The sequence below is a fragment of the Siniperca chuatsi genome, linkage group LG9 (genome assembly GCF_020085105.1).
Source record: "Siniperca chuatsi isolate FFG_IHB_CAS linkage group LG9, ASM2008510v1, whole genome shotgun sequence".
Taxonomy (NCBI): Eukaryota; Metazoa; Chordata; class Actinopteri; order Centrarchiformes; family Sinipercidae; genus Siniperca; species Siniperca chuatsi.
The window spans coordinates 3,744,525-3,771,623 of record NC_058050.1 but is presented as its reverse complement, the minus strand read 5'-3'; the positions used below and the strand labels follow the sequence as shown (position 1 = coordinate 3,771,623).

Genomic DNA, 27,099 nt, shown 5'->3' with positions numbered 1-27,099 from the left:
AAACTCGTATTTCCCATTTCCCCCTTTGACTGGGAACGCAACGTTGCTATCAGGATTTAGCTTGTCGTTGTCGTGAAGTAGCTTGTCAGGTTTTGGTCACACAGGATTAAACAGTACATTGTGTAAAATAGGAAAACATAATACGGGAAGATGTGCATTCTGTGATCAAGAAGAAACTTTAGAGCATGTTATGAATGTTATGATTTACTGTCCAAAATATGATGCTGAGAGAAGAGAACCGACACTGAACCTTAAGGAAATAAAGATGGGGTTTGATTTACGTGATCTTTTACAAAGAAGTTCTAGAAAGAAGTGTTATCTGTTGTTTTTTTTCATTATCTTAGGAGAACAAATTTGATAAGAGAATATAACTATGGTGTGTTTGTTATTTTCTTTTATTTAATCATTAGTGAATGTATAGTTTGTCCCGATCCACTCTCCATTCCAGTTGGTGGCGGTAATGCGCCATAACGTTGATTGCCAACCGCCATTAAACTTTACGAAGAAGAAGAAGAAGAAGAAGAAGAAGAAGAAGAAGAAGAAGAAGAAGAAGAAAAAATAATAATAGTCAATTTACATGTTACTGTTATCTGTTTCAGATAATCAACCGTAATAAGTAACGTTATGTCTTTTAAAAGGGATGGTGATGACAAGAGTCAGTTGAACATCCTGAAGGTAACAGTTTATTATTTTTTTTACTTTTCTAGAAGAGACTTTAGCTTAGATTACACTAACCATACAACTGTTATTGTTAGCATCCTGCTAGCTAACTGTAGCCAGCTTGGCTGTTTGAAGCTGGCAACATTAGGAAACGATGAAAGAATCAATCTAATTGCAGGCCAACGTCGCTGTCTTGTGTTTCAGAAACGGCGTGTGGCAGATCTTCTGTCTAATTTTATTCCAGAAGATGAAGCAGCGCTTATGAAAAATGGGAGGTGAGATGAAATTTAAAAAAAAAAAACACTGATATATGCTTGGGAAAGAAAATCTTGTAACTTGAGGTTGTGAAAGGCTCTTAGTTGAAATTCAACCTGCTCATTCGGTTTCTAGATACACTTGCCTTGTGTGCTCCTACCGTCCTGTGTTTGATACAGTTGATATGCTGACAGTCCACAGAAACGGAAAAAGGCATCTGGAAGGTGAGACATTTAATGCTAAGAGTCACTTGTATTTATGATGTTTAGTTCATTCCAGGAGTTATTTTGTGATTTGTCTTTCCTAAGATTATCTACTGGAACTTTCTCAGTAGACAGTCTTGTATTCTGGGGTATTTAAGGTGTAAAATCTGTATATACACAGTGCATCCGGAAAGTATTCACAGCGCTTCACTTTTTCCACATTTTGTTATGTTACAGCCTTATTCCAAAATGGATTAAATTCATTATTTTCCCCATAATGACAACGTGAAAGAAGTTTGTTTGAAATTTTTGCAAATTTATTAAAAATAAAAAACGAAAAACATCACATGTAAGTATTCACGGCCTTTGCGCAATACTTTGTTGAAGCACCTTTGGCACCAATTACAGCTTCAAGTCTTTTTCAGGCTGTGAATACTGTACATGGGATTTTTTATTTTTAATACATTTGCAAAGATTTCAAACAAATTTCTTTCACATTGTCATTATGGGGTATTGTTTGTAGAATTTTGAGGAAAATGATGAATTGGAAAAAGTGAAGCGCTGTGAATACTTTCCAGATACACTGTGCATCTTAAAGTAATTACAAATGGTTTAGAAAATAAACATTATTCTTTTTTTATGTTGTATTTCTTCAGGATTAAAATCATTCTATGGCAAGAAAGCACAGTTGAAGAATGAAATATCAAAAAGGCAACATGAAAACTATGTCCAGACCGAAGACAGAAGACAGGTTGGTAATTAGAACAGTTATGAGCATAAGGCGTGTTTGCTCTGTCAAGTTGCTGTTCAGTCATTGCCTAAGCAAACTTTTCAGAATCTCTCGATACGTGTAGTTGTACAGAAAAGTTGTTTCTGTTCTGTTGTTTCTGGAAAAGAAACACTTGACTTCTGAGTAAGCTCCCAGTGGCATTTGAGACACTTTTACAATTCCACATGCAGTGTTTTGTTGTGTTTTTAGGAACCCTCCTGTTCAGCCCCTTTACTGGCACAAACACGGAAGCTTACACATCACGCTTTATTGATGACTGTACCATACAACAGCTGCCATAGAAAAACCAGGTGAGTGAGGTGGCTATTTAATATACAAATTCCCACTTATATTTTATATCTCTGCAAAGGAATGAAGGAAAAACACAATTTTAAACATAAATCTGTCATTATTTATAAGTACGAAATCTGAAAAAGGACCATTGAGCATCGGCTCAGATCCCAGTGACAACTCTTCCAGCAAAACTGCATCTGAACAAGAAAAAGCATGTCGGAAAACTGAAGTTTCAAACAATTTATCACAAAGCAGTCCTAGTGGCTGCACAGCAGGTAAAGTCTGTCATAGGATATCTTTTATTTTCAGATTCTGTGTTGAAGAAAACCCTGACTGTGCTTTAATAAGGACACGTGTTGTCTTCTGTAGCTGATGATCCATCAGAAGACATAAAAGGATCTCAGGCTGCTGTGACACAGGAGGCAGAGCCTATAACAGCCCAGAGGAGGAGAGAGCTGGAACACTACCTCAAACTAAAAAGGTACAGGACAGTTTGTTTGTTTTTTTGTTTGAAGTAAGGCTAAGCATACCTGGCTGAAATTGTGCATTATCACTACTAGATGTCAGTTCAGTATATTTGACTGTACCAACCTCATGGTTTTCAGTGCATTTCATCTTGCTTCGTCTTTCTCTTAGTGAGGGGTGGTTGCAAGACCGGAGCGGCCAGTGGGTTAAAGATTCAAATGTGGAGTTTGATTCTGATGAGGAGGAGCCTCCTTCGCTTGCCCCCCTACCTACAAGTCACTGAGAGGACTAACTTTGGGAAAACACAGATGAACTCGTACCACAGTGGTACATTCAGTAGCCATGGTGCTGTTTGTAACAGCCGGAGCTCCATGTGTAAGGACTTTCTTAAACAAATTTGTATCATGCATCAACCTTTCATTGAATTCCATGTTTTTCCTGTGCTGATTCTACAGCACCTGTGTTATCTTGGGCGTCACTCTTTAGTTGTAAAAATAGACTGCTAGTCACCAGTAATCATCAGCAGCAACAGCTGACCCACGTTATCCTCCCCATCATCAGCCTTATGTCTTGTTCATGGACCCTTCAGCATCAGAAGAGCAGCACTGAAAGCTGAACAAACACTTGACTTTTCAGCTGAATGTGTCTTGTAGCCTACAGGATGAGTGAGACTATTTTCATTGCCCTTTGTTATGTATTTTACCCCTTTCCATTGGGTGCCATCTCCCCTCTGGTAGGACTAATCCTCAGTCAGCTTTACTATAAATCAGCAGCAGATAGGCTGTATTTATTGCTAATCTGGTTAGTGAAGCCACCGGTTAGCATTCTTCACAGGGTGTTCGTTCAGCACAGTTGGTTTAAATTGGATAACACCATCAGGGTCAGTGGGCGGGGGCAGAGGGACTTAACATGGGTTAGTTTCTGTCGAAACTGCTAATATGCGTCAAAAGCACTCTCGCTTCATTATTTTGGAGCTCAGAGTGTCCCCACCACATGGGGAAGCACTTAATATGTTGAAGATCTTTCTTACTCATTGTGGATACTTGGCAGTATGACATGTAAACACTTGTAATATGCTTTGAAGACAAATTTATAGATATTTAAATTCTGATTACCTTTAATATCATGTCTGCCATTCCAGTGTTACAACTTACACAGTCCTCTGGTGCAAATTTGACAAAAAAAAATCCAACAAATGAAACACAATATGGTAACAGTCTGTCACAGCATTGATGGCACCCAGCATGACAATCCAAAAATACACCTGTGTTTTACTGTGAAACAGTGATCAAAGGGAAGATAAACCCTCAGAAGAGCTTGTGGCGAGGCAACGCTGACTTTAAATCATTTTAATATGCCAAATGTCATTGAAGTCTGCGTGACTTTAAAAATCTGACCTTTGAGAAGTCTAAAAATCTGGTGGTCATGTCAAACTTGACATTAAGTCACAGCGCTTTAAAGAAATAAAAATATAGGTTAAAGAAATGAGGGGAGGTAGTGCAGGAACCCCAGCAATGCTGTCAAAATCCTCAGAGGTTAGCAGCTGTTTCTGTTCATAAATCTCTGTGGGTGCACACGGGTGCAACCCTCTTAAAGTTGGTTCCTTATATTTGGAACAAGGTAACTCAAGCCCAGTGGACTAGGTTACGTTTCCCATCAGGCTGTGTGGGGTAAAAATAGCTCAGGTGCTTGAGGGAAGTCAGAGGATCAGGAGCGACTTTAAGGGATCAAAGCGCTGTGATTCTTAACATGAAGGGTTCGTCCCTAACGTGCTGCGGTATATGTCAATCTTGGGGGGATATTATCACTTAAAGTTCACCATAGACTCTGTAGATTAATAATGTTATGATGTTGTAAATGATGGACCTGTTGACAAAGTTCCACAATTTGCTGTAGAATTGCTGTCACATTGTCAACATCTCATTTTGGGTTGAAATCCTGTATTTCCAGTATCCCTGGATCTAATACAGATTAATATGACACAATTAAAAGTTCATGCTTCTGCAAAACAATGCTGTCCAGTTTCAGCTGTAGATTCTTAAATGCACCAAACTATGTGCTGCTTTGGTGCATTTAAACCAATATTTGTTGAAAATACTATTCATATATCCAATATACTCATGTCCAGATAAGGTGTAGAAACAATAAAATTAAACTTGCCAAACATTTACAAAAAATACTTGAATATATATTTTTATTTAAAGTATTTACAGTTTGTTTTCCTCCCACAGATAGCACCACACTGAAAATGTTTTCATGAATGAAAAGAGTTAACCTTTTGTTTGGGATGATGTTGGCGATGCACAAACTAAAAGCACAAAATAAAAGACACTTCACATTTTGCTTGTGACCTATACATGCCTTTATGATGAATTCAGCAGTCTACAAAAAGCCGGTTGCGGTAAATGAAATGAAATGGTTGGACATGGATGTTAGGTGGGTTGCACCATGCACAACGCTTCATTTGGGAGGATTCATTCAACTCTGTGGCGCCACACTGAGGAAGCTGGCAGGAGGGGATCGGCGGCAGTCTGTTTTCAGGCTCCAAGGGGCTGAAGTGCTTGTTGTTCTGTTTGCTCCTTGTTACTTTCATCTTAATCTCTGCTGGCGAACTGCAGAGAGAAGAAAGATGAGATAAGAAAACACTACACAAACAACAGTAATCAAAAAGATGGTGGCTCAAGATTTTTATTAGCCCTAAAAATTAAGCCATCTGTATTTTAGTCTACATTTAAATGGCATCTAAGGGCAGCCACTCTTCCCCACATTTTGATTTCAGCTGGACTTTACACACTAATCTTGCCCAGTGTACCTAAAATATTTACTCCAATCTTTCCATATTTCTACATGGACATTTAGAATGATTTTCTGAGCATGCAGTGACTCACTCATGTCGTTGTTTCGTGTGATGGCCATGGCAGCTCTGGCGCGGGGCCCCTGCTGGGTGAAGTGGTAGCCGAATTTGAGGATGCTGGAGTTGTTCTCCAACATGGAGGCGATCTCCATCTCAACTGAGTCTCCCAACTTCTGCCTCTGTACCAGAGAGAAGAGGAGATTCAAAAAGAGATCTCCAACATTTTAGGGAAATGACGCTGACTCGGACAAGATGAGTAAGAAAATCATTTTGGCTACAACGCCTAGCTAACACGTGGAACACGGGTACAAGTGTTACAACTCAAAACACATTCAATCTGATTGGTCGCCTATGTGTTACCCATCAGTCACTGCAGTGAGATGCACAGTACATCCATAGTTTCAGTTACGCGTTTCAAACCTGGTTGTCAATCTTGAACTCCACCAGAGTGGCATTGTTGGCCATAGCTTTGATGATTGCCATCATGCCGTCTGATGTGATGAAGTTGGACTCGATATTAAGACTCTGCAAGCTGGTGTTCTCCTGCAGCATCTCAGCACATGCCTGGTACACACACACACACACACACACACGTATGCGCAGATTGGGATTGTTTTGTTTAGTGCTTAACTACATGTTAAAAAATGATCACGTTCATACATACATTTTCATTGCCCAGTGAAAACCTTGAATCTCCCAAATGTTTCCTAATGAACTGAGAAACTGAGAACTTCTATATTGCCATCCTTTTGTAGAGAACCCTGGACTCCTTTAATTTATCTTAAATTAGGATCAGAATCACACATACGGTGGTATGTGCAGGTTTAAAAAGTTCGGTCATGTTATGGCCAGAAGCGACGTGCTTGAAAGTTTCACCCTATAGAGAGCAGTTTTCAGCCCTGTGTGACTTTAGTGTTGATTGATCCTTTGATACAATGTTACCACAAATTAACATTTCCTTTATTTTAGGATGGAGGGGATTATGGGTTCAATACTCAAATATTCAATATGACATCAAATTCTTACTGTAACTCTTGCTTAAGGGAACTAATGACTAAATGACAAAGATGCAGAAAAGTATCTGCTTGCAAGGTTTAAATGTCTATGTATGACATCAGTGGCTCTAAGAATATGTATACAATAGAAAATATGTAGCATTTGACAGCTGTCTGGTTGCAATAAAAAAAAAATTCATTTCAGTCATTTCATATTGTACTCACATAGGCCACAGGGTCGTTGCTACGCGTCGCAGCAATGCTCAGAAACTCCACGTGAGAGTTTCCCTTCATGGCCTCAAAGATCTCTTTCAGTGTTGGGATGGGAATGTCCTGCAGCACAGACAGAGGGGACATCACCTTTATGAGGTCGGGTTCTCAACCAAGTACTGCTGAGACTCAAGGATGGACTGGAGGATTTACACTCCAAATGATCAATACAGCAGCTGATTTGAGCTGAATAACTCCCACTAGGAATATCTGTTAACAAGGCGTCTGGTGTAGAGTTGTAATTGCACATGGTAAAGAGTGACTTTCAGAGAGGCTGTGAACAGCAAAAAGTAAAACTGTGTACTTTTGGAAAGAGATTTGGGAAATCTGTGAAGTTCAGCTGCATGGTTCACTTTGATGCAGAAGCTGATATTTGTATTTCTGATGAACTGAAGCAATACACTGGTCATTTTCCGAAACTTTTTAACGTCACAATTTTTTTCACGTTCAGCTGACCTTGATGTTGTTGAGGTTGACTTCAGTCAGGCTGCTGTCGTTGTTGTGGATTCTCTCCAGGGTTTCCTCCACGTTGGTGGTGTTGGGTGGCTCATCGGGGAAGATCTTGAATGGATCTGCTTTCACTACGCCTGTAGGAGACGCAACGTCACAGCTTAGGCCACAGAGTGGCGTAGTGACATGCAATATGTTATGTTCAGTGTCTCTAAGAGAAATATCTTTTCATGGATTGTAATGGACCTGTAAACTTTAAGAAAGTCTTTGAAACTTCCTTCATTTAAATGACACATACATAATGTCAAAGATAACAATAACCTCAACATGTTGCAGCCTTCCTCAGGCTGCAAAAAGAACGCTTTGTTTGCCTTTGATTTTTTAGTTTTTCTCTTCATTATTTAGTTTATTTACAGCAACTTCCAATCAGTTCCTGTTCAGCATTTTGAAGTCACGGAATGGGTATCATTTGAAATATCTGATACCAGTTCCAATACAATACGGGTATCAAAACAATGCTTTTTATGATACCTTACTTTGAGGAACATAAAGATATTTTTTTCAACTTCTCAAATGCATCATCGTTTGATTTGAATCTGACCAGCAGTTTACTTTTCAACTTATCTTCTTATGACTTTCAATATTAGTTTTTTAAAATATCTTTACCAATTGAAAAAAAAAGATTTCATACGTACTGTTGATGCCCTCTGTGTTGGCGATCGTGCCTGTGGTGCCCAGAGCATCGTAGTACTGCTTGTTGCTCATCAGCGTGTACATTCCAAGGATGGCTGCAAGTACAGGAAAACAGTTGCTGTGAATACAAGATTAAAAAAAATACCTGCGATATTTGAATAGGATCATACTGTATGTCCTGGTTTGTGCTTTTGTCACAGCCTGTGCTGTTGCTGTGTCCCTGCACTGATATCCCCAAGACAAATCCATGTGCATTGCTGCATTTGCAAATAACATGTTTCTGATTCGGACCCAGTTCTGAGTCCAAAACAAAAACAGGCCCAGTTAGGGGGTCCCTCGTCTCATGTGTGGCTCTACTCTGTGTCTGTTTTGATGAGAAAAAGATATTGTTGTCTGAGATCAGCAGGAAACTCAGTCACTGGCTGTAATCTCACAGTTTCCAGGGGCCCAGAGGAAGAAATGATACCTCACATTTATACACAACATTTCACATTTCAGGGTGAGGGGGTGGGCCTCTATCTTTCTCAGTGTTATTCTAGCTGATAGTGAGTGTTCAGTGTTAGAAAACCACAGATATTTTAGGGAAGGAGTATACTGCTAGAGTCTTAGACATCCAATCTATATTTATGAACATGAACAACTTCCTTTTCAAGACATCAGCGAGACAAGAATCAGTGTTGTGATGTCATCAGATATAAGTTTGGCGTTGGTCCATAGAGAGTGAGCTGGGAAAAATTAAGGCTTGGATGCTTTCTGTACATTTTTGGTGCATTTTCATTACATATGATACAGAACTATTTCTTATGTCTGGCTCTGTTTATATATAGGTAGAATATGACTTCTACAGTATGTGACATCTGAACCAAGAGAGCAGAAAGTCAAATTCTTACTTTATAATTGCCCCTAAAAATACATAGTATTGCTCAAAGAAATTCTCTGAACAACTCTTTTAATCTAATAATCAGCCATGATGGAAGAGGTACTCCTTTGCCTAAGTAAAAGTAGCAATACCTTGGTGTAAAAATACTCTATTGCAATTAAAAGTTCGATATTGAAAAATGCATGCAAGTAACAGTACAGTATTATCAACACAATGTACTTAAAGGTGGGGTATGCGATTCTGGAGAAATCCAACACCATGACAAACACCATGATACAGAGCGAACAACAACACAGCGAGTAATGTAACTACGTTAGCTAGGTTGTGGGTTAGCAAGCTGTCCCTACAGTTGCTGCTGAGATGCAAAGATAACATGCAGAGAGGACAAGATGGTTTAATCTATAGCACTGCATCATATTTTATGAGCAGATCATATGTTTTGCATGTAAAATCTGAATGTGTAATGTTAGAAGTAACTGTCAGATAAATGTGGTAATGTGAAGAAAAAAGTACAACATTTCCCTCTGAAAAATACTCAAGTATGCACCTCAAAATTGCACTTAGTACTGTACTTGGATAAATGTACTTAGTTACTTTCCAGCTAAATTATCTGCCAGGTAGTGATATATTTTAACTTGTATACACTGTAGTTTCATTGGTTTGGAGATTCAGTGACAATGTATTGAAAGAAAACAGAATAAGTTCTTCAGAATGTCTCTTGATAAAACTCTTAAAACAAGTTCTACAAGGCTATATTACTCATAAAGAATCTATGCATATAGAATATCATTTTTACACTTACACCCAGAGAGAAAATATAAATCAATAAATATAAAATATCTTCCACATCACCTTCACTGAACAGATAATACTGACAGTTTGCTCTTGTTCTCCTGTTGTTACTGTTTATGACCAGGAGGAGGCAGACCTGCTGTTTCTTTTCTTGCTCCTGTTGTCAGGTTGTAACCTGCCAAACTGTGTCACATGCCAACTGCTGTGACAGCAACCCCCCTCTCCCCTCCCCTCCCCCCTCACTCCACGTTCCCACCCACCAGCCTCCTGTCCCGGTGTGGGGAACCATGGGAAGGGCCTTGTGAGGAGAGGGAGGCCAGGGAGACAGCTGCCTGCTTTCGGGAGGGGGGGGTCGGGGGCGCGTTACCGATCATAAACACCCCCATGTCATCCGGTTTGGCCCTGAGAATAACCCACGGTAGCGTTATAGCACAAACTAGACTGCAGATAAATAAAAAGCTCAATATAGCCATGTGTTAATAGAAATAAGAACGTGAAAATTAAGTCACCAGGGTGACTTGTTGGACCATTCTCCCTCTGAGCTCATGAAGCGGGTGGGCCAAGCTATTCATCCCCTTTTATTCTGTTTGCCAAAAAGCCCAAACAAAAGACTCAAAGAGGCTAACTGAGGTTTAATCCTCATCTGGACTCCATCCAGGGTTAAAACGGCGGTCTCTCTGACAGGCTGATGGAGCCGGACAAACAGGCTCCCCTGCTCTGCCTTTCTGGATGCCTGCCTGCCTGTTTGGCCTGTCAGAGAAGTGTGGCCAGGTTTTCAGGGTTTCAAAGGATCACACTCAATGAAGAAAACACGTTTTATGATTCAGTTTAAGTCAGTTGGAAATATTATTAAGTCAACCAGAGACAACATTTTCAACCAAAACATGGAGCAATCATTAATACTAACTTAATTAGCTAGCTATCTACAACTGATAACATTTTGCCAGCAATAGTTGTCATTTCAGACAGCAAAATATTTCTCTACCTTTGTCTGAAATCAAGGATCCATTGTTTCAGAAATGAATTTTGATTGGTAAATCTGCCATCATTATCATTACCATCATGTAAACTGCATATGTGCCGTGACTGATGGGAACAGGGCTTAGTGAACACTTATTTTTTTATTATTGTCAGATTTAGTTAAATGGCTAATTTTCATCTGGAGTCCAGTCAGCTACCTTACTTATCCTTTCTCGTGTTGGCTTGTAATGTTGGTGATTGAGGAATGACTACTATAGCTACTACTACTTTAAAACCATCATTACAGTACTTTAATAAAATGTAAAATCTACAAATCTTAAATGAAGTCATATTTAAATAAAGAACGATTTCCAAAAGACTCCCACAAGACTTCTCACATTACACTGTTGATTCTAAGCTGCAGTAAAAATGATTTTGAGCTTCAGGAAACATGAAAAACTGTGGCTTGTCAATCTGTAAACACAGGAGCTTCCCACTGGTCTGTTTTAAACAGATACAGTATCTTTGGCCCCACCATCCCCATGTCCACCCCACCCTTCCTTTGGTGGCCTGAGGCCAGGCTTATTTATTTTTGTGTTGCTGAGCGTGGGGAATTGGACCCCATCGCATGTCTGGCCATGTCTGTTAGCCTGGGACTACTGAGTTGTCTCAGTGTTGAGGGAAACAGTATGAAGCAAACAGAAGAGAGATAACTGGGTCTGTATAATCGAACTATGTGGGTCAGAGCCACCGTGATGAAAAACTGAGATCACACTGTGCTATGTATGTCTTAATAAGCACCTGCTGGCGGGAAACACTGAGGACAAACAGATGACATCATAGGAAGAATAGACCTTTTTCACAGCAGACATTTATGCATGTCATAGCAGGAAACAGATGTGTAATTGATAACATTAAGAGTGACTGCTGTCCATTTAGATGAGCTGTAGTTCCAGGGTCCTGGTATTGCGTATGCTGGCTCACTGGCATGGCGTAATGGGACACTTGATGGAACAGAGCAATCGTTACCGAAATTTGTTTCACATGTGCTTTTCCTGCTTTGACAAGTCAGTTGTTAGTCTGTCGTGAAAAAGGCCTATAGTCAGTCAAATCAAAGTGTCACAATCAAACCTGGACTTCATCACAGCTGGAACATTGCTGTTCTGATATTATGGAGGTGAGATACTGGTCTGTTGCTACGGGCAACAGTCTGAGACATGGGGTTAACCCAGCAATTTCTTTCCCCCATCTCTCAGATGATCTAGATCAGTGATTCACAGATTTGTTTTCTGTCATGTCCCCCTTCGGAAGCTGAAAAGAATGGCATGCCTCCCTTGACACATAAAGTGATTGCATTTTAATATAATAATAAATAATAATAATATTGGGGAAACTACTAACAAAAGGAGACAAATACAGTTTAATTGAAATAACATTGCCAAGAACATGAACTGCAAGTTTCTTTTCAATTTTCTGTTGTGCAAATAAAAACTGTATTTAAACTTTGCCCAAACTGCGAGTTTTTACACACAAAAGACACAAGGCTCACCTGGAAGACTGACACTAAACTCGATATGTTTTTGCTTGAAGAGAATCACCAGTTTTTTCTTTTCTTCCCTGTCAAAATTCTCTCTATCTTGTACTTTACATGTTGTTTTGCTCTCTGAATAAATTTTGCTAACCTGAATCTTGGTAGCCTTGCTAGCATCAGATCACTCTTGTTTCTTTATCATTCCCAAATGAATCATATTCGCACACCTACAGACATTTTGACTTGTCATAGCAGAAAAAGCAGGAACCAATAACATTAATGATGGCTGCAGTCCAGCAATTAATGCTTTGCAATTCAGCAATTCATTATGTTATTACTTAAACCTGTGTTGTCTGCTGTGAAAAAGGCATAGTTAACAAAGCCGCGCGGTAGAAGTGTATGTTTGACTGGCGACCAACGCAGGATACTCCGTTTACAAAATGGATGAATTGATGGATAGAGAACTACTGCTGCTGTGGCTACTACTACCAGTCGTTGTAATAGTTATAGTGTTTGTCTAACCTGCAATATCACACATCTCTGCGTCAGTGGCATTTTTCAGAGCCTCCTCCAGCTCCGGCTCCAGGATCACCTGCTCGTGCTTAGGGATCTCCGGTGCTTTCTTCGGCACGAAGGCCCTTCCTGGAGATAGAAAGAAAGAATACATGAGTTCGGAGATGAAACCAGAGGAAAAAGGCAGAGGGGCAATCAGAGATGAGATGAGACTCAAGTAGGAGGAGAGAAAGAAAGAATTAAGAGTCAGACAGTGTGTATACACACCTATCTGATGTTTGTGTGTATTTATACATCAGTCTGCAACCAAATTTTCCACTGTTTTTTCTTTTTTTAAATCTTAATAGGGTTTCTTCGGTCTGAATGTTTTAAACCGTAAATGTGTCTCTGTTTTGGTAAAAGCTCTGTTCAGATCATGTTTCCCAACCGGGGATAAGACAGGGCTTATCACGGACCAGCTCTAATAAACTCAGTTTTCCACTGGAGCCTAGATTGTGCTATTCTCATTCATCTTCACAATTTCAGTTGTGAATCACAACAAAAACTAATTTAAGACATGACATAGATATGCCTGTTGTATTGTTGGTTTCCATTTATTAGTTGAGTTGTACAGGAACAACAGTACAAATATTCTCAGCTAAATTATTTCCCGGTGTAGGTCTGGACATGTGGGACTATGATGGAAATGACCCCAAAACTCAGTGAGCTACAAAAACCCCACACAGACCTGAAACTAAAAGCCTGAGCTGCTGTGCAGTGGTGCATCGCATAGTACAAACACCTACAGCTGTCTGAGGAACAAGGAAAAAAGTCTATGGAAATGTAGGTCTTTGCATGAACTGTGTGTGAATATGCTATTGTAACCATGCTATATATCCAGTGTATGTGCTATTAACCTCTGGTGATGTTTATCAATGCAGAGTGTGGTCTGGTTAAAATAAACTGGGGGAATATCTCCTTTTCCCATGATAGGATCATGTGATGGAGACACATGCAGCAGCTTTTACTGTGCTTGACGTGACAGATGAATGGAAACGTTGACCTTCTCTGTCTGACTGTGAACAATTAAAAAATTCTAATTTCCTTAATATCATGTCCTCTATTCTGCATCCATGTGTACATGTTTACAGTATAAGAATTGCTGTAAAAAAAACGTTTCCTAAAAAAAATTAAAATGTGCCATGTGGGTGTGAAAGTGCAGCTGACTGCAATATGACAATATAACTTTGTTGACATTATTGGATGTTGAGGTTTTCCTTCATGATATTGTCACTTTGAAAAAGTTCTTCATAGCAGCAAACTTCACTGAAAACTTGTGACATTATATTTATATATTTTTGTTTAATTTCTCATTAATCTTAAAGAAAATATTTGATTTACATGGTGTCACTTAATAGTGAACAACGTAACTGTATGAAAATATTGAGTTTTTAAGGCCCAGTAACCATTCTGTCTGGCCAGTGATGTCTTTTTCGAGATAAAACCAACGAGAAAAGAGAGAAAACCCTCTAATGCCAGTGACCAGCTTTGAATGGACACAGTGCTTTCTCACTTTTAAGAGACAGTTTGTGTTTCACTTTGAGGTTTAAGTTCATCTTTAATACCTTCTGAAATTCTAGTGTTGGGGATGTCACGTTTCCCTGTTAGACCCCAAATTTGTGGTTTATAATTACAAGAGAACTATTTTTTCTGCATTGTTACATAAAAATTAGATGACTTAAACTGAATCTTTTGTGGCAGTGTATCTAGCAGAGTTCCTCAGCCAGGACGCCTGCTCCCCCCACCTTTCTTCTCCCCAGTGAAGGGCACCAGGTCCTCCCTGTCCTCGTGCTCCAGGGCCTGCTTCTCCAAGTGCTGCTGCAGGGCGTCACGGTCAAATGGACCCGTTGGGCTCTTCTTTGTCTGGTCACGCTGCCGGAAGCCAGCAGGCAGCATGGCATTCTGGGAGAACAAGAGATCAAATGTTGTGTTGATGTGACATTAAGACTAGAGAACATGGGAGAATGGATTTGTTGTTATTTCAGTGGATGGACTGAGTGAGTAGAAATGCTCAAAGTTTTAGACATATCAAATTATCTGCTACAGCCAGCTAATACATTCCTTTCTAAATCAATGTACAGAATTTTCATTCTTTAATTACTGACTGTAAACTTTAATACCCACAAGGCATGAATTAAAGTGAATTTTTTATCCAATTTATGAAACAAGAGTAGTAACATCTTCCCTAATTTCCCTGTTTTTCTTCCTTCAGCAGCTGTAGAAATGCTTGCTTCCATTAAATGTGTCCCACAATGGAGAGCATGCATGCACCCTGACTACAAAAGTTACATTTGAAATGAAAACTGAGAAGGAACCATGACAAAACACACACATATGTTACTGAGACTTGATGTGTGCAAGAACATCTAAAATGTAATGGTCTTCTGCTTTCAGTGTCAGTGTTCATTTACTTGGTGCACTGTAGACAGGCTGTTTTCAAAAGACATAAAGGCCTGAAGCATTTTCTTTTATTATTTCAATTTGGGAAAGTTTGTTATGGTATCACTTGCTTTTACTGGTTGAGGGGGCCGCTTGATTTCTTACTTCAGTTGATCTTTTGACCTTGTTCTCTTGCTGCTCATTTCTTGTATGTAACACATTTAATCGCTGCTGGGCTCACTGAAGGAAAGACAAGTGGAACTGAATGCGCCTCTCATCTTTGTTGTCCTGTATCCTGCAGGTTTTTGTTTTGCTGACAGTTTACAAGCTACACCTGATGTAAGGTAGATACAGACCAGACTGATTAGCCACCTGGCTGGAACAAAAACCTGCAGGACTTGTGGGCCTCAGGCACCAGATCTGACCACCTAGGCTTTGTGGCAGAGGAGAAAGTGATCGGAAGCCGACCACCTGGCAGGTTAAGACAAATCAAGCGTTGCCCCATACCTCGGGGTCCAGCTCCTGCAGCTCATACTCCAGCTGATCCAGCTCCTCGGCACTGAGGCCCTTGAGGATGGCATCCTCATCGATGTCCCTGGGGTCCGACATGGCTCCTGAGGCTCCGGCTCACATACACACACACTCACTCATACACACCGCTGCACACCCCTGGGTGAAGGGCACTGTGAGAGAAGGGAGGAGAGGGGGGTTGAATCACAGTGAGGGTTTTTGTTGGTTTTTCTTTTGGTCTAAGTGTCTTTGGTTTGATGTGCAAAGCATCATGCTCATAAAGAGCTGTAGGATTTTACTGAATCTGTAACCCAACCTCATTTTAGTGTAAATAAAGTTGACTTAACTTTAACTGAAAGAATGGAAGGAAAGTATTTTATTTGAATCAAACTTCATCACAACTTGTGACCCAGTACTTTGTCAGTATGTTTTCATGGTATACACTATAATGCAGTTTTATATAAATAGTGAAAAAGTTTGCTTTTGACAAACTGTGGAACTTGTTGATTGACAAAAATGAGATGAGGCATTATCGCATTGCATTTTAAAGTATAGTACATATTGTATTGTACAGCACTGTTTTGTTTTGTTTTGTTTTGTTTATATTCATATTGTGTGAGTATTGTATCAGATCATATTCTACACTTCCAAATAGTATCTTAAGGTATAGTATTGTATCATCCTAAAATTTACAGCAATGTATAATATTTGTTATTTCGTATATCACATGGTATAATATACACCATTTTATTGTATAATGTAATATTATGTTCATATCATATTGTATCCTATTTTGTATAACATACAGTATCATATTGTACTATATTGTAAAGCAATAATCTCATTGTATCGTATTTCATTGTACAGTATTGCATGGTATTGTACAATACACAGTATCATATCGTATCATATTGTACAGTGTCATGTAATATTGATTCATATCTTATATCATATTGTACTATTATTTTTCATTAAATAGTATTATACAGTATCAAATCATAATGTTTAATTTTATATTGGATCCTTATTGTATCATACAGTAGCATATTGTATTGTATTATTTCATTTCATATAGTATGCGCATCATATTGTATCATATTTGTTTCAGTATTACATCGTATCGTAACATACACTATTTGTTGTATAATCTTGTATCTCATATCACATGGTGTGACGCAGAAACAGACGGTCAAAAGCAGCATTTGCATACAGCGCTCATTACTCGGAAGCATATAATGCATATGTGACTCGTGGGGGTCGTGGCGGCGCCCGTACCCTCGGGTACCAGGGCGCCCCAGGTTTTCTATTTGACAAAATTATAAATCTCTCTGTCAGGGCTCCAGGGGATCCCCTGCCCCGCACTTTGGGAAACACTGTCCTTGCCAAACAGTTTCATGATCTTCATTGAGCTTATCGGCTGCCCTATCCAGAGCGCTTCAAAAATGTGATGATGATAATAATAGACGCATTTCCAGTAATAAATCTGCAATACTCAGGAGGGCAGAGTATGTATAAATGTGATGCACCAGCCTCCAGGTCACACGCTTACATAAGCTTCATTTTCACCTTAAAAACACACAAGATGTGAATAACCACCCAGTGATGCCCTGCAGTTTGAAAGGCAAAGCGGTTGAGCGTGGCAGAGAAGTGAAGAAAGGGAAAGAGAGAGAGCAAAGTCTTTGTAACTTTAAACCCTTAGCTCACCACACAGAAACTAAGAATAGCAGAATGGAGAGAGGGCTGGAAAGTGCAATCTCTTATTTATCATTGACGGACACTCGTTCATACAGTAGTGGACACGCCCGAAACATATCTGCACCCAGTGATGAAAAAGCACTGACACACAAACATGTAACGACAAACAGTCTCTGATACAGCAAAGAGCAACAAGTTCAAACTACACAGCAGGGCCCTCAAACTAGGAAATACCACCAGATAACTCTGGGTCAAAGTATGAGTAATGCAGCTATCAGGTTTGTGAGGTCCAATGTTTTCATTTTCAGTCCAAATTTCATCCCAACTTGGCCAGAGAAGAAAACCCACCACAGTTCAGGTCACAGAATGTGGTTTCGTTCAGCCAGTCTTCTTGTATAACGTCAGAAACCATTAACATCTGTGATCTGTGATGGCAACAAGAGTTCAAGTATTTCACAGCAGGCAGATTTCTGGATAAGTATATAATCACGTTTATGCTCAGGGATTAATTAAAGGGATATTTAGTATCATAGGCCATTATTAACTTTCATGAAATGGTAACACACTGCTGTACTAAATACTGTAATGTTAAAAGTGATTTTTAAATAATATTTTTTATTATTGAAAGGAAGAAAAAAAGGTCTTTGGAGATACATGTATCAGAGGCACAATGTAAACAAACTTGGGCTGGTAGCTGTAGTTTATGAGGGGATACAGATGTTTGTTAGCAGTAGGGCTAGATATCATTTAAAAAATTACGATACCAGTACCCTTAAAGTGATGCGGATACCAATAGAGTACTTCATTCGATACCCATCATGTCAATGGAAGCATTCGGTTGCGTAAAATGCCACCACTCCTATCCATCCAAATGATTTTTACAGGAATACATTTTGAAAGTGTTCTTTAATTGGTGCAGAGATAATATACAGAGAGCCAGCACAACAGACCAGCCTTGTTCATCAGAGCGTTGAGTAATGGGAAACGTTAGTTCTGAAGGACTATGAGTTAACACTTTGAATCAAGCATAGAGGTTTCATTAGGCTGTGTAGCTCTGGTTGTGTCTGTTTTACAAACAATATGAGAGATGGGATAGTTTCATAAAGAGTGCATAAACAACATGGCTGCATCTGTACTCATGAGATTTTGAATACATTTAAAATTAGCTAGGTTACTTTTGACAATCCCTGAATTTCTTTTTAAATCTCACCACCTTTCATAGTTTACAATGCGCGGTGAAACCTGCAATATGAAAAAACGGGTCTCGGATCCTTTCACTGCGAGGGAGCGCTGCATGTTCGGTGATTCGTTTACTGAACGCACACAGTGAACGTAAGCCCTGAGCGTCAAGCACTGAGCGATTTAGTGAACAAAATCTTTGAACAAATCTTTTTAATGAACTGATTCAGTACACTGAAAAGAACTGCTTTGGCCATCACTAGTTTTAAACCCGGGGGTCTTTATGTGATGTGTCAGGCTGTTTGTCAGGGTGACCGTCAATGATAGAAAGGTAACGGCTTTATGCAAACACTGTTTAAAATGAAATGGTTTAATTGTCCATTTGCAAAGAAGGTCTCAGTCTACACTGACAGAGACACATCAGCTTTGTGACTGGTTAATGCACAGACAGAAGGTGCTAAAATTAAAACAAAACATTTTTTCAATATAAATTTCCTTTGATTACTGATTTTTTTTTGCAAATGAGAGCACGAGACAGTAATTTCTGCTACAGCAGAAAAAACATGTAATTTAATTTCCATTGGACTTTAAAGGGAAAAATATACACTGCAACAGAATTTACTTTGTGCTATTCCAATTATTCTGCAAGATAATTAATGTATATGAACATATACATTAAATAAAATCAATCTAAGCTCAATATGAGAGCATCAAGACTTGAATTCATGATATCATCAGATCGCGCTTTTCCAAGACGATCCACTGACATCGAATTGGTGACTGGCTTTGTGAGTCAAAAGTTTTGTTTGAAATTTTCCATTCAAATCAAGTTCATTTGAATGTAAGGCTTCCAAATGTTGATCAGGACTACAACCTGTCTCTGTGCTGTACAATATAATAGAGATAACGTAGCTTACCTACATTCTATTTAGGGTGGATTTCCACTTGAGTACCGCTTTATTGTTTAATTTCTGTCTTGAAATTATATATTTTGAATACTTTGTGTTCCGAGACAAGAGTACAGATTGAAAAGTTAGTGTTTACATTTCTCATATAGCTGGCAATGAGTACTGACCACGAACCTGGCACCCCCCTGCAAATACAGTATACTAATGGTCCAATTTCTGCCAGGGTCAAGTCATTTCTACTGCAGCTCTTTTAATATACTGAACTGACTGTAATGTCGAACTGAGTCAAGATAACACGTGTTTGTTTGTGTAACTTGGTGTGTTTGTGGTGTCAACGGATCAAGTTCCTGCACAAAGTCAATGACTTATACAGTAGAGCATAAAGTCAAATGATCAGGTTTCCTTGACAACAGTAAAGCTTGGTCGCCATGGAAATACTGTGGAACTACACAGTTCTGTCCATATGTACTCCAGGATGTGTAATGACCTTGCAATTAGGCTACTTAGACATTTTATTCGATTCTACTCTGTTCTATTCTGTGCTGTGTACAGACAAACTATGTGACCATAACCTTGTTCTTCTCAAGGTAACGCCAGTGTGGTTGGAGCCACTGATCGGATTACACAGAGAGGACACACACACACTGTCTGTACCCACATGATGAAACAATACCTGTCATGAATCAAAGAATGACATTGATATGTGTGTACGCATGTTTATGTTTCAGATCTGCAGTATTTTTCTCTGAGCTTAAAATGTAGAGAATTCTGTGAGAATTATTGAGAATTTATATCTGAGATTACTGACTTTTCATGATTTTTGTATACACATCTAAATCCCATATTGGTATAAGACAACAAATTACTTGCATGAGGCTGTAGCAGCATGGCTAAGACTCAGTTGGTATGTGAATTGTTTTATTTTGGTTTAAATGATGAGGGGCTTAACGTTTCCTATCCAGCACAAATGTAGATACTGCAGCCATTTAGACAGAAACGCCAGGAAAATGTTTTGGCTTTCAGCCACACTGATTAAGTAACATTTTTACAATTTCTAAATTTAGGTCACATTAGCAGAAAAATCTGAGTTACTGTATCATGATGCCTTTACACTGTAATTACTCCAATGCAGTTCAAACAGTAGACCTACTTATATAAACTATAGAAATGCAAAGCTTGGCATAGATATGACGTGCAAGCTCTGCAAAATCTTCTTTTGCTAAATAAAACGATAAAAGCACCTGTTAAAACATGCTCCTGTATGCCTGGCAGCTCCTCCTCGACGCTGTGTGGCTCTAATGCGTAAAGCCAATGACACAAATCACGCAGCTGAGTGTCGAGGAAGATGGAGGAGATTTAAAGGATGAGGGGAAGGAGGCTGCAGCTCAAAGGACCAGGTGGAGGATAAATCTACCTAGACTCGCTTTTTATCTGGGATAAAAGGTTTTACTACAGTAGCCTTTACCACCTTCAAGCTAAAAAAAAAAAAAAAACAGCCTCTAAGTCTTAACAGTCAGATTTCTCGGCCCTTTACATGACCTTCATTATTATGAAATTACCAAGAAACAATTTGATGGTATACTTGTATAATCTGTCTATTTTCATAATGCCAGTTTATGATGTTGTTAGTAGTGAGGTCACTTTTAACCAAAAGTTTCTGTTTTAAAACTTCAAGCATCTTCACAGCTGAAGTGTCCTGGAAACGTGAACCTCTGACCTTCCTGTGATGGCCGGTAGGAGAAAAGAAATTTACTCTTTATTTTATTTATTATTCATTCAATTACACCAGTCAGACTCTGATGATCTGCTGTATGCTATAGTAAAGCATCAAATGATGTAATTTTTATTAAAATATTGTATTTCTATAGTATTTCATCATGCTAAGATTTCTAAATGATTCATTTATGAAACTTTTTTGGGGCCGAGTGGCTATAGGTGGTTGTGTAAATCAAAAAAATCAAGAGAAGTTCAACTAGTGCAGAAGACTGAGGCTGTTAGGACCAGGTGTTATCGGTTTGCTGATCTTATCAAATCAATATTAGCCTTTTATAAATTATTTCATGTCATCCAGTCAATATTGTTCACTGTCCCGCCTGAAACCTGACCTGAACTTATTAGTTTAATAGTTCTATTCTGATTTATGTAAATTGTGAAAATCTCCATCCAAATCTAAGACATGTTGTCATGAAAGTGTTAAAAATGAGTAATTCTCAATATCAGCTAGACCATAAACCTTTCTGCTCCCTTTCTAACAGTTTCTCTGTGTTTTTGTTTGTTTGTTTTCTACTGTATTTAACGTAGAGCGCAATCTGTGACTTAAGAGGTGAATGTGACCCAGGGCTCCATCCAAACAAGGCTCATGTGATTTGCCTGCAGTCAAGCCTTTGAGCCTAGCTTATTGTTGAGTTAAATACATGACTGTTTTCTGACACTTGAGCTAAGAGTGAGGGCTCAGACAACTGCGTGCCAGCAGCCCGCCAGTTAAGGAACTGAAGAACATCTTCCATTTAGTTTTAAAAAGAGATCATCCTGACTTTGGTTTGGGGGTACAGTTCTTCTTCTAGTATTGCACACAGAACAACAAATCCAGATTAGATCAAAACTTTATAATTCTGAGGCAATATTTGTTGTCAGCAGTAAAATATAAAATAGTTAAGATATTAAAAAATGCAAGGACTTTGGCAGATAACAGAAAATGGCACTCTGGTAAGTGCACGAACAACCAGGCCCAACATTGTGTTTTCATTCGTTTTGACATTTAATTTGGCACGTTCCACATGCCAGGAAGCCTCTGACCACACTCGGAACAGACTCTACGTTTGTGAATGTGCATCTGTCCCCAGCAGTCCCGGCAGGGTTTCTGTATGAACCAAAACAAACTAGGAGTGGTGGCTGTCACCTGCCGCTGCCAGCTGGCTCCGGACGTTTCTTTTTCCAGTTCAAATCTCAACCATCTCCTGCACCTGCAGTTGCTGTCTTTATGAGAGTTGTGACTTTTTATAAATGTATGTCTACATTTTATTTGGGTTTGATTAATGACAGCTACTGTATATTATCTTTAAATATTCAAACCCCATCTGAAATTGTGCCAGGTCTGATTTTTCCCTCATATGTGGCACAGGTCTACTGTTCTGTAAACCGTATCAACCCCAGAAAAAGCTCGTGGAGTCACATTTCTTCAGCTCTGACCTGGAACAAGTTGGAAACATTCTGATCCAGATTCACGTTACCTACGTGTGACTCTTCTTAACAAGTCAGGACAGAATTTATCATCGTTACCACAACAGTAAGTAAATCCTTTTAGCATTCTGCTGTTATGAATGTCATGATTACAACAATCTAGGACAACGACGCACAAGAAGGGACGGAGAACCGAACAGCCAGCCTCAATTCATATAAAACCTTAGGGCTCATTCTGTGGCTAGAATGTTTTTAAAACAAAATTAATACTGACTTAATACTGAGAGGCTTTAGTCAGTGACCTATTTTAGTGAGTGGGTGTTTTGTACAGTTTGTACAACAATAGAGACAAGCCTATTAAATGTAAATCTACGGCTGCAGATTCAATTAGAAATGTGTTAGAGTCTGAGCTTCACTTCATTAATTCATTTGACCAACTTGGAACTGGATCGAAAACTGATTATAAGATAAATCAAATTCACAGCTCAACTGTGAGTTAAAGGCCTCACACTCCCATGGGACACCCATACCTGTACAGGTGTTTTCACTTATTACTAATTAGAGATCTTCTCAGGACTCAGACTGTGGTTCCGGGGTCACGGTTCCAATGTGGGTAATAAATAAATATTGATCAGAGCGATCCCAAATTGCAAACATTCTGTGAGAGCAACGCTACAGTCTGCTGTACTAAACACGGTGACAAACGACATTAGAAGAATTACTTATTTTCTAAACACGGTGCATCACAACAAAACAGGAATTTGTCCGTTGCGCGGGCTTCAATAGAAGTGAATGGGAGGCGCAGAGTATACTCGTGGGATGGAATTGTAATGTGACTGTACCTAAACTGTGTAACTGTGCGCCATCGTCAAAAATTACAGCTAACATGTCAGAAATCTGATGGAGCAAATGTTTTCTTCAACAGGACCTAAAAGCAGCTGCACTTTTGTCCTTCCATCTCAAACCATCTGTTAAGTTTCCACAAGCATGTGCAAAAGCACTGTGGTCACAGCAGTCAAAGTATTCAGAGATCTCACGGCTTGAGCTTCAGTAAATGCTCATGGAGTCATTTGAGGAACACACTGACTGGAGCTTCATGATTTCGTAGGAGAGTTTGGTGGAAGTCTGGGGAAAAATTCACTGCAAGTGCGCTTGTACAATTCCTTATCGTCCTCATTTTTTAAGGAGCTCCAGTAACTCTATGTTGAGACAAGCAGCACTGAGGAGTTACTGTGTGTTTTATAAGTCAAAGACCATTACAAGGGTTTAGATGTCACAGTGACAAAGGTTATACACTCATAAATGCTCCAGAATGATTTACACCGTGCTGCTGTGCCAGGGCATTTGTTTTTACTGGAGCAGAAAATAAACTTTGAAGTCGTTTCTCTCAGTTTCACTGCTCTTTGTGTTTTTTGTCGGGTAGAGGTCTATGTTTGTGTGATGGTTGCAGAAGTAGAAAGGGGTTTTTTTTTGTTTTTTTTTTTAAATGACCAGGCTGCAAGTTGCCATTCTGCCACCGACAGCTCAGAAGATTTGTCACCATTCGCAGGTCGCCTTCTCCACGTCTTACCGCCCAAGTGTAACATTCCAAATCTGCCCTGAGCTTAATTTTAGCTTCACAAGTCAGCTACTTCCAGTCGTGTGAATCCTCCCCGGCTTGGGTTGCTCCTTGAGACTGTCTCTGAGCACCATTTTGAAGCCCATGGAACCCCTTGGCTGCATAAGTTTTGTTCCAAAAGGTACGTTTAAGTTTAATTTAGTATTTTGTAAATGAAAAGTCAGCCAGTTTGGAACTGCTGCGGAGCACTGATGCAGATACTCATGAAGAAGCAACACATGAAATTGTTTTTAAAGACACACAGTTGGTTTGCAGGTGGTGTATTTCGCACCACATCTTTATCAGAGAAACAACACACTGTGTCACTCTGTAACTGAGCTGAGTCTGCAGTAAGGTCATATCTACACAAAGAGCAAGAGCCCGACTTCATCTTTTACCACAATTAAGGCATCAGTCCCCAAAAGACAGTTGAATCCAGTGACAGATATACAAATGTCAGACACTAATGGATCTTAACTGGAGGGGATGTGCAGGCGCAGGGCAAACTAAACCCTCTTTCCCGGTTTCCAAACTCTACAGCCCCCTGAGACAACATCTTCAAATCCCCTGTGACGAATTAACTGCACAGCGATGGACAGCTATTGGACGGCTTAACCCCTCCACATGCCATACTGATAGCTTCATTTGAGCGACAGTATTTCATTTTTCGGCTGACCCTCTGCAGAAGCCTCTCACAAAGTGACACAAATTTAGAGTTTCAGCCTCAAAACAAAAGAAAATTCAGTTGAGCATCAAGTTACTAAACGTCTGCACAGAAACATCAGATTTTTGTGCAACAAGTCCCCCATGTCCCCCATTCATCCTGCAGCTTTGTCCCATCTCAGAGACAAATCAGCAGTCTTACACATGAGGCTGTGGCTTAAGGAAGTGGAGTCCCCCAAACAGGCAACACAGAGAACAAGATTAAAGTGCTGATCACCCCAACATGCCGGCAGGATCTCCCCCCAAAAACACACACAGAGCGACAGAGACGGACGGAAGCAGCCTCACACCTACCTTCACAGAAGCGCAGTGCTGAAGCCCCTCGGCAAGGCAGAGCCTGCAGTTAGAAACCAGAGAAAGTTGTTTCTCTTTTTTTCTCCCCCACCCCTCCCCTCTCTCTCTCTCTCTCTCTCTCTCTCTTCTGTCTCTCTCACTCTGCCCCCCTCTCTCTCTCTCCTGGCTTCAGGGCTGCTATGCTGAGACAGGCATACTGACGGATGCCACTTTGAGAAGTCAGCATTTTATTATTTTGGCTGTGGGGGGGTCAGACAGTCATATATAGAGAGAGGGAGAGAGAGAGAGAAGTGGCATGAACTCATGCTCATCAGTCATTCAATTAAAGCTGAGAACAGAAAGAGAAGAGCTGACATCTAGTGGTTTGAGTTGAGCTGTACCTTGGAAATGAGATGCCTCATTCTCAGACTCTCTGCACCTCTGTGGCTGGCTCTTAAAGTGGGTTTGATCATATTTTACCGTTTGATTGTAAATTTCAGGAATATTTGCTTTCATGTAAAGCATTTTATGCATTGGTTGTGCTATAGAAGTTTAAGAGTATCATTATTTTTGCATTATTATACATTTTTATAAGTCTCAGCTTCTTTTACTCTTACATAATGCTAACAGAGGCTGTTCACATTGGGACTGCCTATTTTCCTCGTTACTATGTGTTAAACAAAAGTATTGAATCTTGAATTGATGTTTTACTGGATACTGTAAACAAGTGGCAGTGATATCTTGTATTACTGCAGGCATAGTAGGAAGGACTTTTCATTTTAAGGCTCCACTTAGTAATATATTTATATTAACAATGTGTCTAGCAACTATGTTTAATGTGAAAGGGGTACGCTCAGAGTGAAAAATCAATTCACCAAATTAACTAGCAGGTCTTTAGCATCTTTTAGCTCATAGTTTTATTTTTACAGCATATTTACTGTATGATTCATTCTCAGTGTTCATCTTGTTTCCAGCAGCAGCAGGAAGCTGTTTTCTGCAAACAAGTTCTGATAAACCCACTGTGCACTGCCTGCCCAGCACCAAACAGCAGACAAAGTTAGCAACTAGCTGCTTAACATAGCAGACCATTAAGCAGCTAAGGAGATATTTTTCTTAGAAGTTAGTGGAGACCAAAGAGCTAAAAAGAGAGAGAATATTGGATACAAACATGACTCCAAATGAATGCAAATGTTGCTCCGTGTCTGCTGGATGTGTAAATTAGCAATTGTTTGCTAACACATTAGCCATATGTCACCGCTGTGTGTTTGTCAGCTTGTTGTGGAGTTCTACTGCCCCCTATTGGCCAAGCAAACAATTAATACCATGATTCCCAGTGGGTACAGATCGGAAGAGAGACGTGAACACAATAATTCCGTGCCAGGCCTTTTATGAATGATTCGAAGATGACGTCTCTGGAGATTCCTCCTTCACTCTGATATTCTTTCTTTCTCTGGTTATTTGTGTTCATCAGTGCTGAAGATAGTGGGCAAGCACCCTGCAGAGAAGTTGTCGCTCTTGTTGGTGAAGACTTCCAACATGCAGTTGTTGTATTTTGAACGGTTGTCAGTAGATTTCTCCACCAAAGCTGAAATGAAAGTGACTCACTTCCATATCTGTTATGAATACTTGTCCCATACTAATTCACAGTCCTGGAGCCGGTTGCTCCAGTTTCAAACTTATAATGTTCGTGTTAAGTGTAGATTTACGCATCACTTAAACAGGTTGCACCATACAAACTAGTTGTAGAGATTAGTTGTTACTTTATATTTACACCGAGTAACTGCCAAATGTAACCAATTGACAAAACTAACATTAGCTTAGATTGAAGAGGAAAAAAAACATGTTCTGACTATGGTTGACATATCTGACCTTACACCTGACTGAAATGCTGTTTAATAATTATGTAAACTGGGACTATTTTAAATTACTCCACACAAAAATGAATGAATGAATGCTAAATGATTAAGGATTGGCAGTGAATGTAATATAAAATGTGTCCCCTAAAACTTTTATAATTGGAAGTTATATTACA

The 27,099-nt window shown here is 39.4% G+C and overlaps 2 protein-coding genes and 1 long non-coding RNA gene across 3 annotated transcripts; 2 read left to right on the top strand and 1 right to left on the bottom strand.

The window, feature by feature from the left end:
• The first annotated feature begins 56 nt into the window (after nucleotides 1-56).
• On the top strand, nucleotides 57-5,002 carry scnm1 (sodium channel modifier 1). The gene is made up of 8 exons (XM_044209532.1): nucleotides 57-675; nucleotides 865-935; nucleotides 1,051-1,139; nucleotides 1,775-1,869; nucleotides 2,098-2,198; nucleotides 2,308-2,456; nucleotides 2,551-2,662; nucleotides 2,818-5,002. The coding sequence occupies exons 1-8, from the start codon at nucleotides 625-627 to the stop codon at nucleotides 2,927-2,929; spliced, it is 780 nt and encodes a 259-aa protein (XP_044065467.1). The 5' UTR covers nucleotides 57-624; the 3' UTR covers nucleotides 2,930-5,002.
• On the bottom strand, nucleotides 4,824-25,242 carry tmod4 (tropomodulin 4 (muscle)). The gene is made up of 10 exons (XM_044209525.1): nucleotides 25,089-25,242; nucleotides 15,510-15,685; nucleotides 14,369-14,525; nucleotides 12,594-12,713; nucleotides 7,911-8,003; nucleotides 7,222-7,352; nucleotides 6,721-6,828; nucleotides 5,921-6,064; nucleotides 5,535-5,679; nucleotides 4,824-5,258 (listed from the first exon to the last, which is right to left on the bottom strand). Exons 2-10 carry the CDS (start codon nucleotides 15,609-15,611, stop codon nucleotides 5,236-5,238), a joined length of 1,023 nt encoding a protein of 340 aa, XP_044065460.1. The 5' UTR covers nucleotides 15,612-15,685; nucleotides 25,089-25,242; the 3' UTR covers nucleotides 4,824-5,235.
• LOC122882294 lies at nucleotides 21,540-23,779 on the top strand. Its single transcript, XR_006379324.1, has 3 exons — nucleotides 21,540-22,299; nucleotides 22,416-22,580; nucleotides 23,400-23,779. It is a non-coding gene; the product is annotated as an uncharacterized LOC122882294 (long non-coding RNA).
• Nucleotides 25,243-27,099: the final 1,857 nt, after the last annotated feature.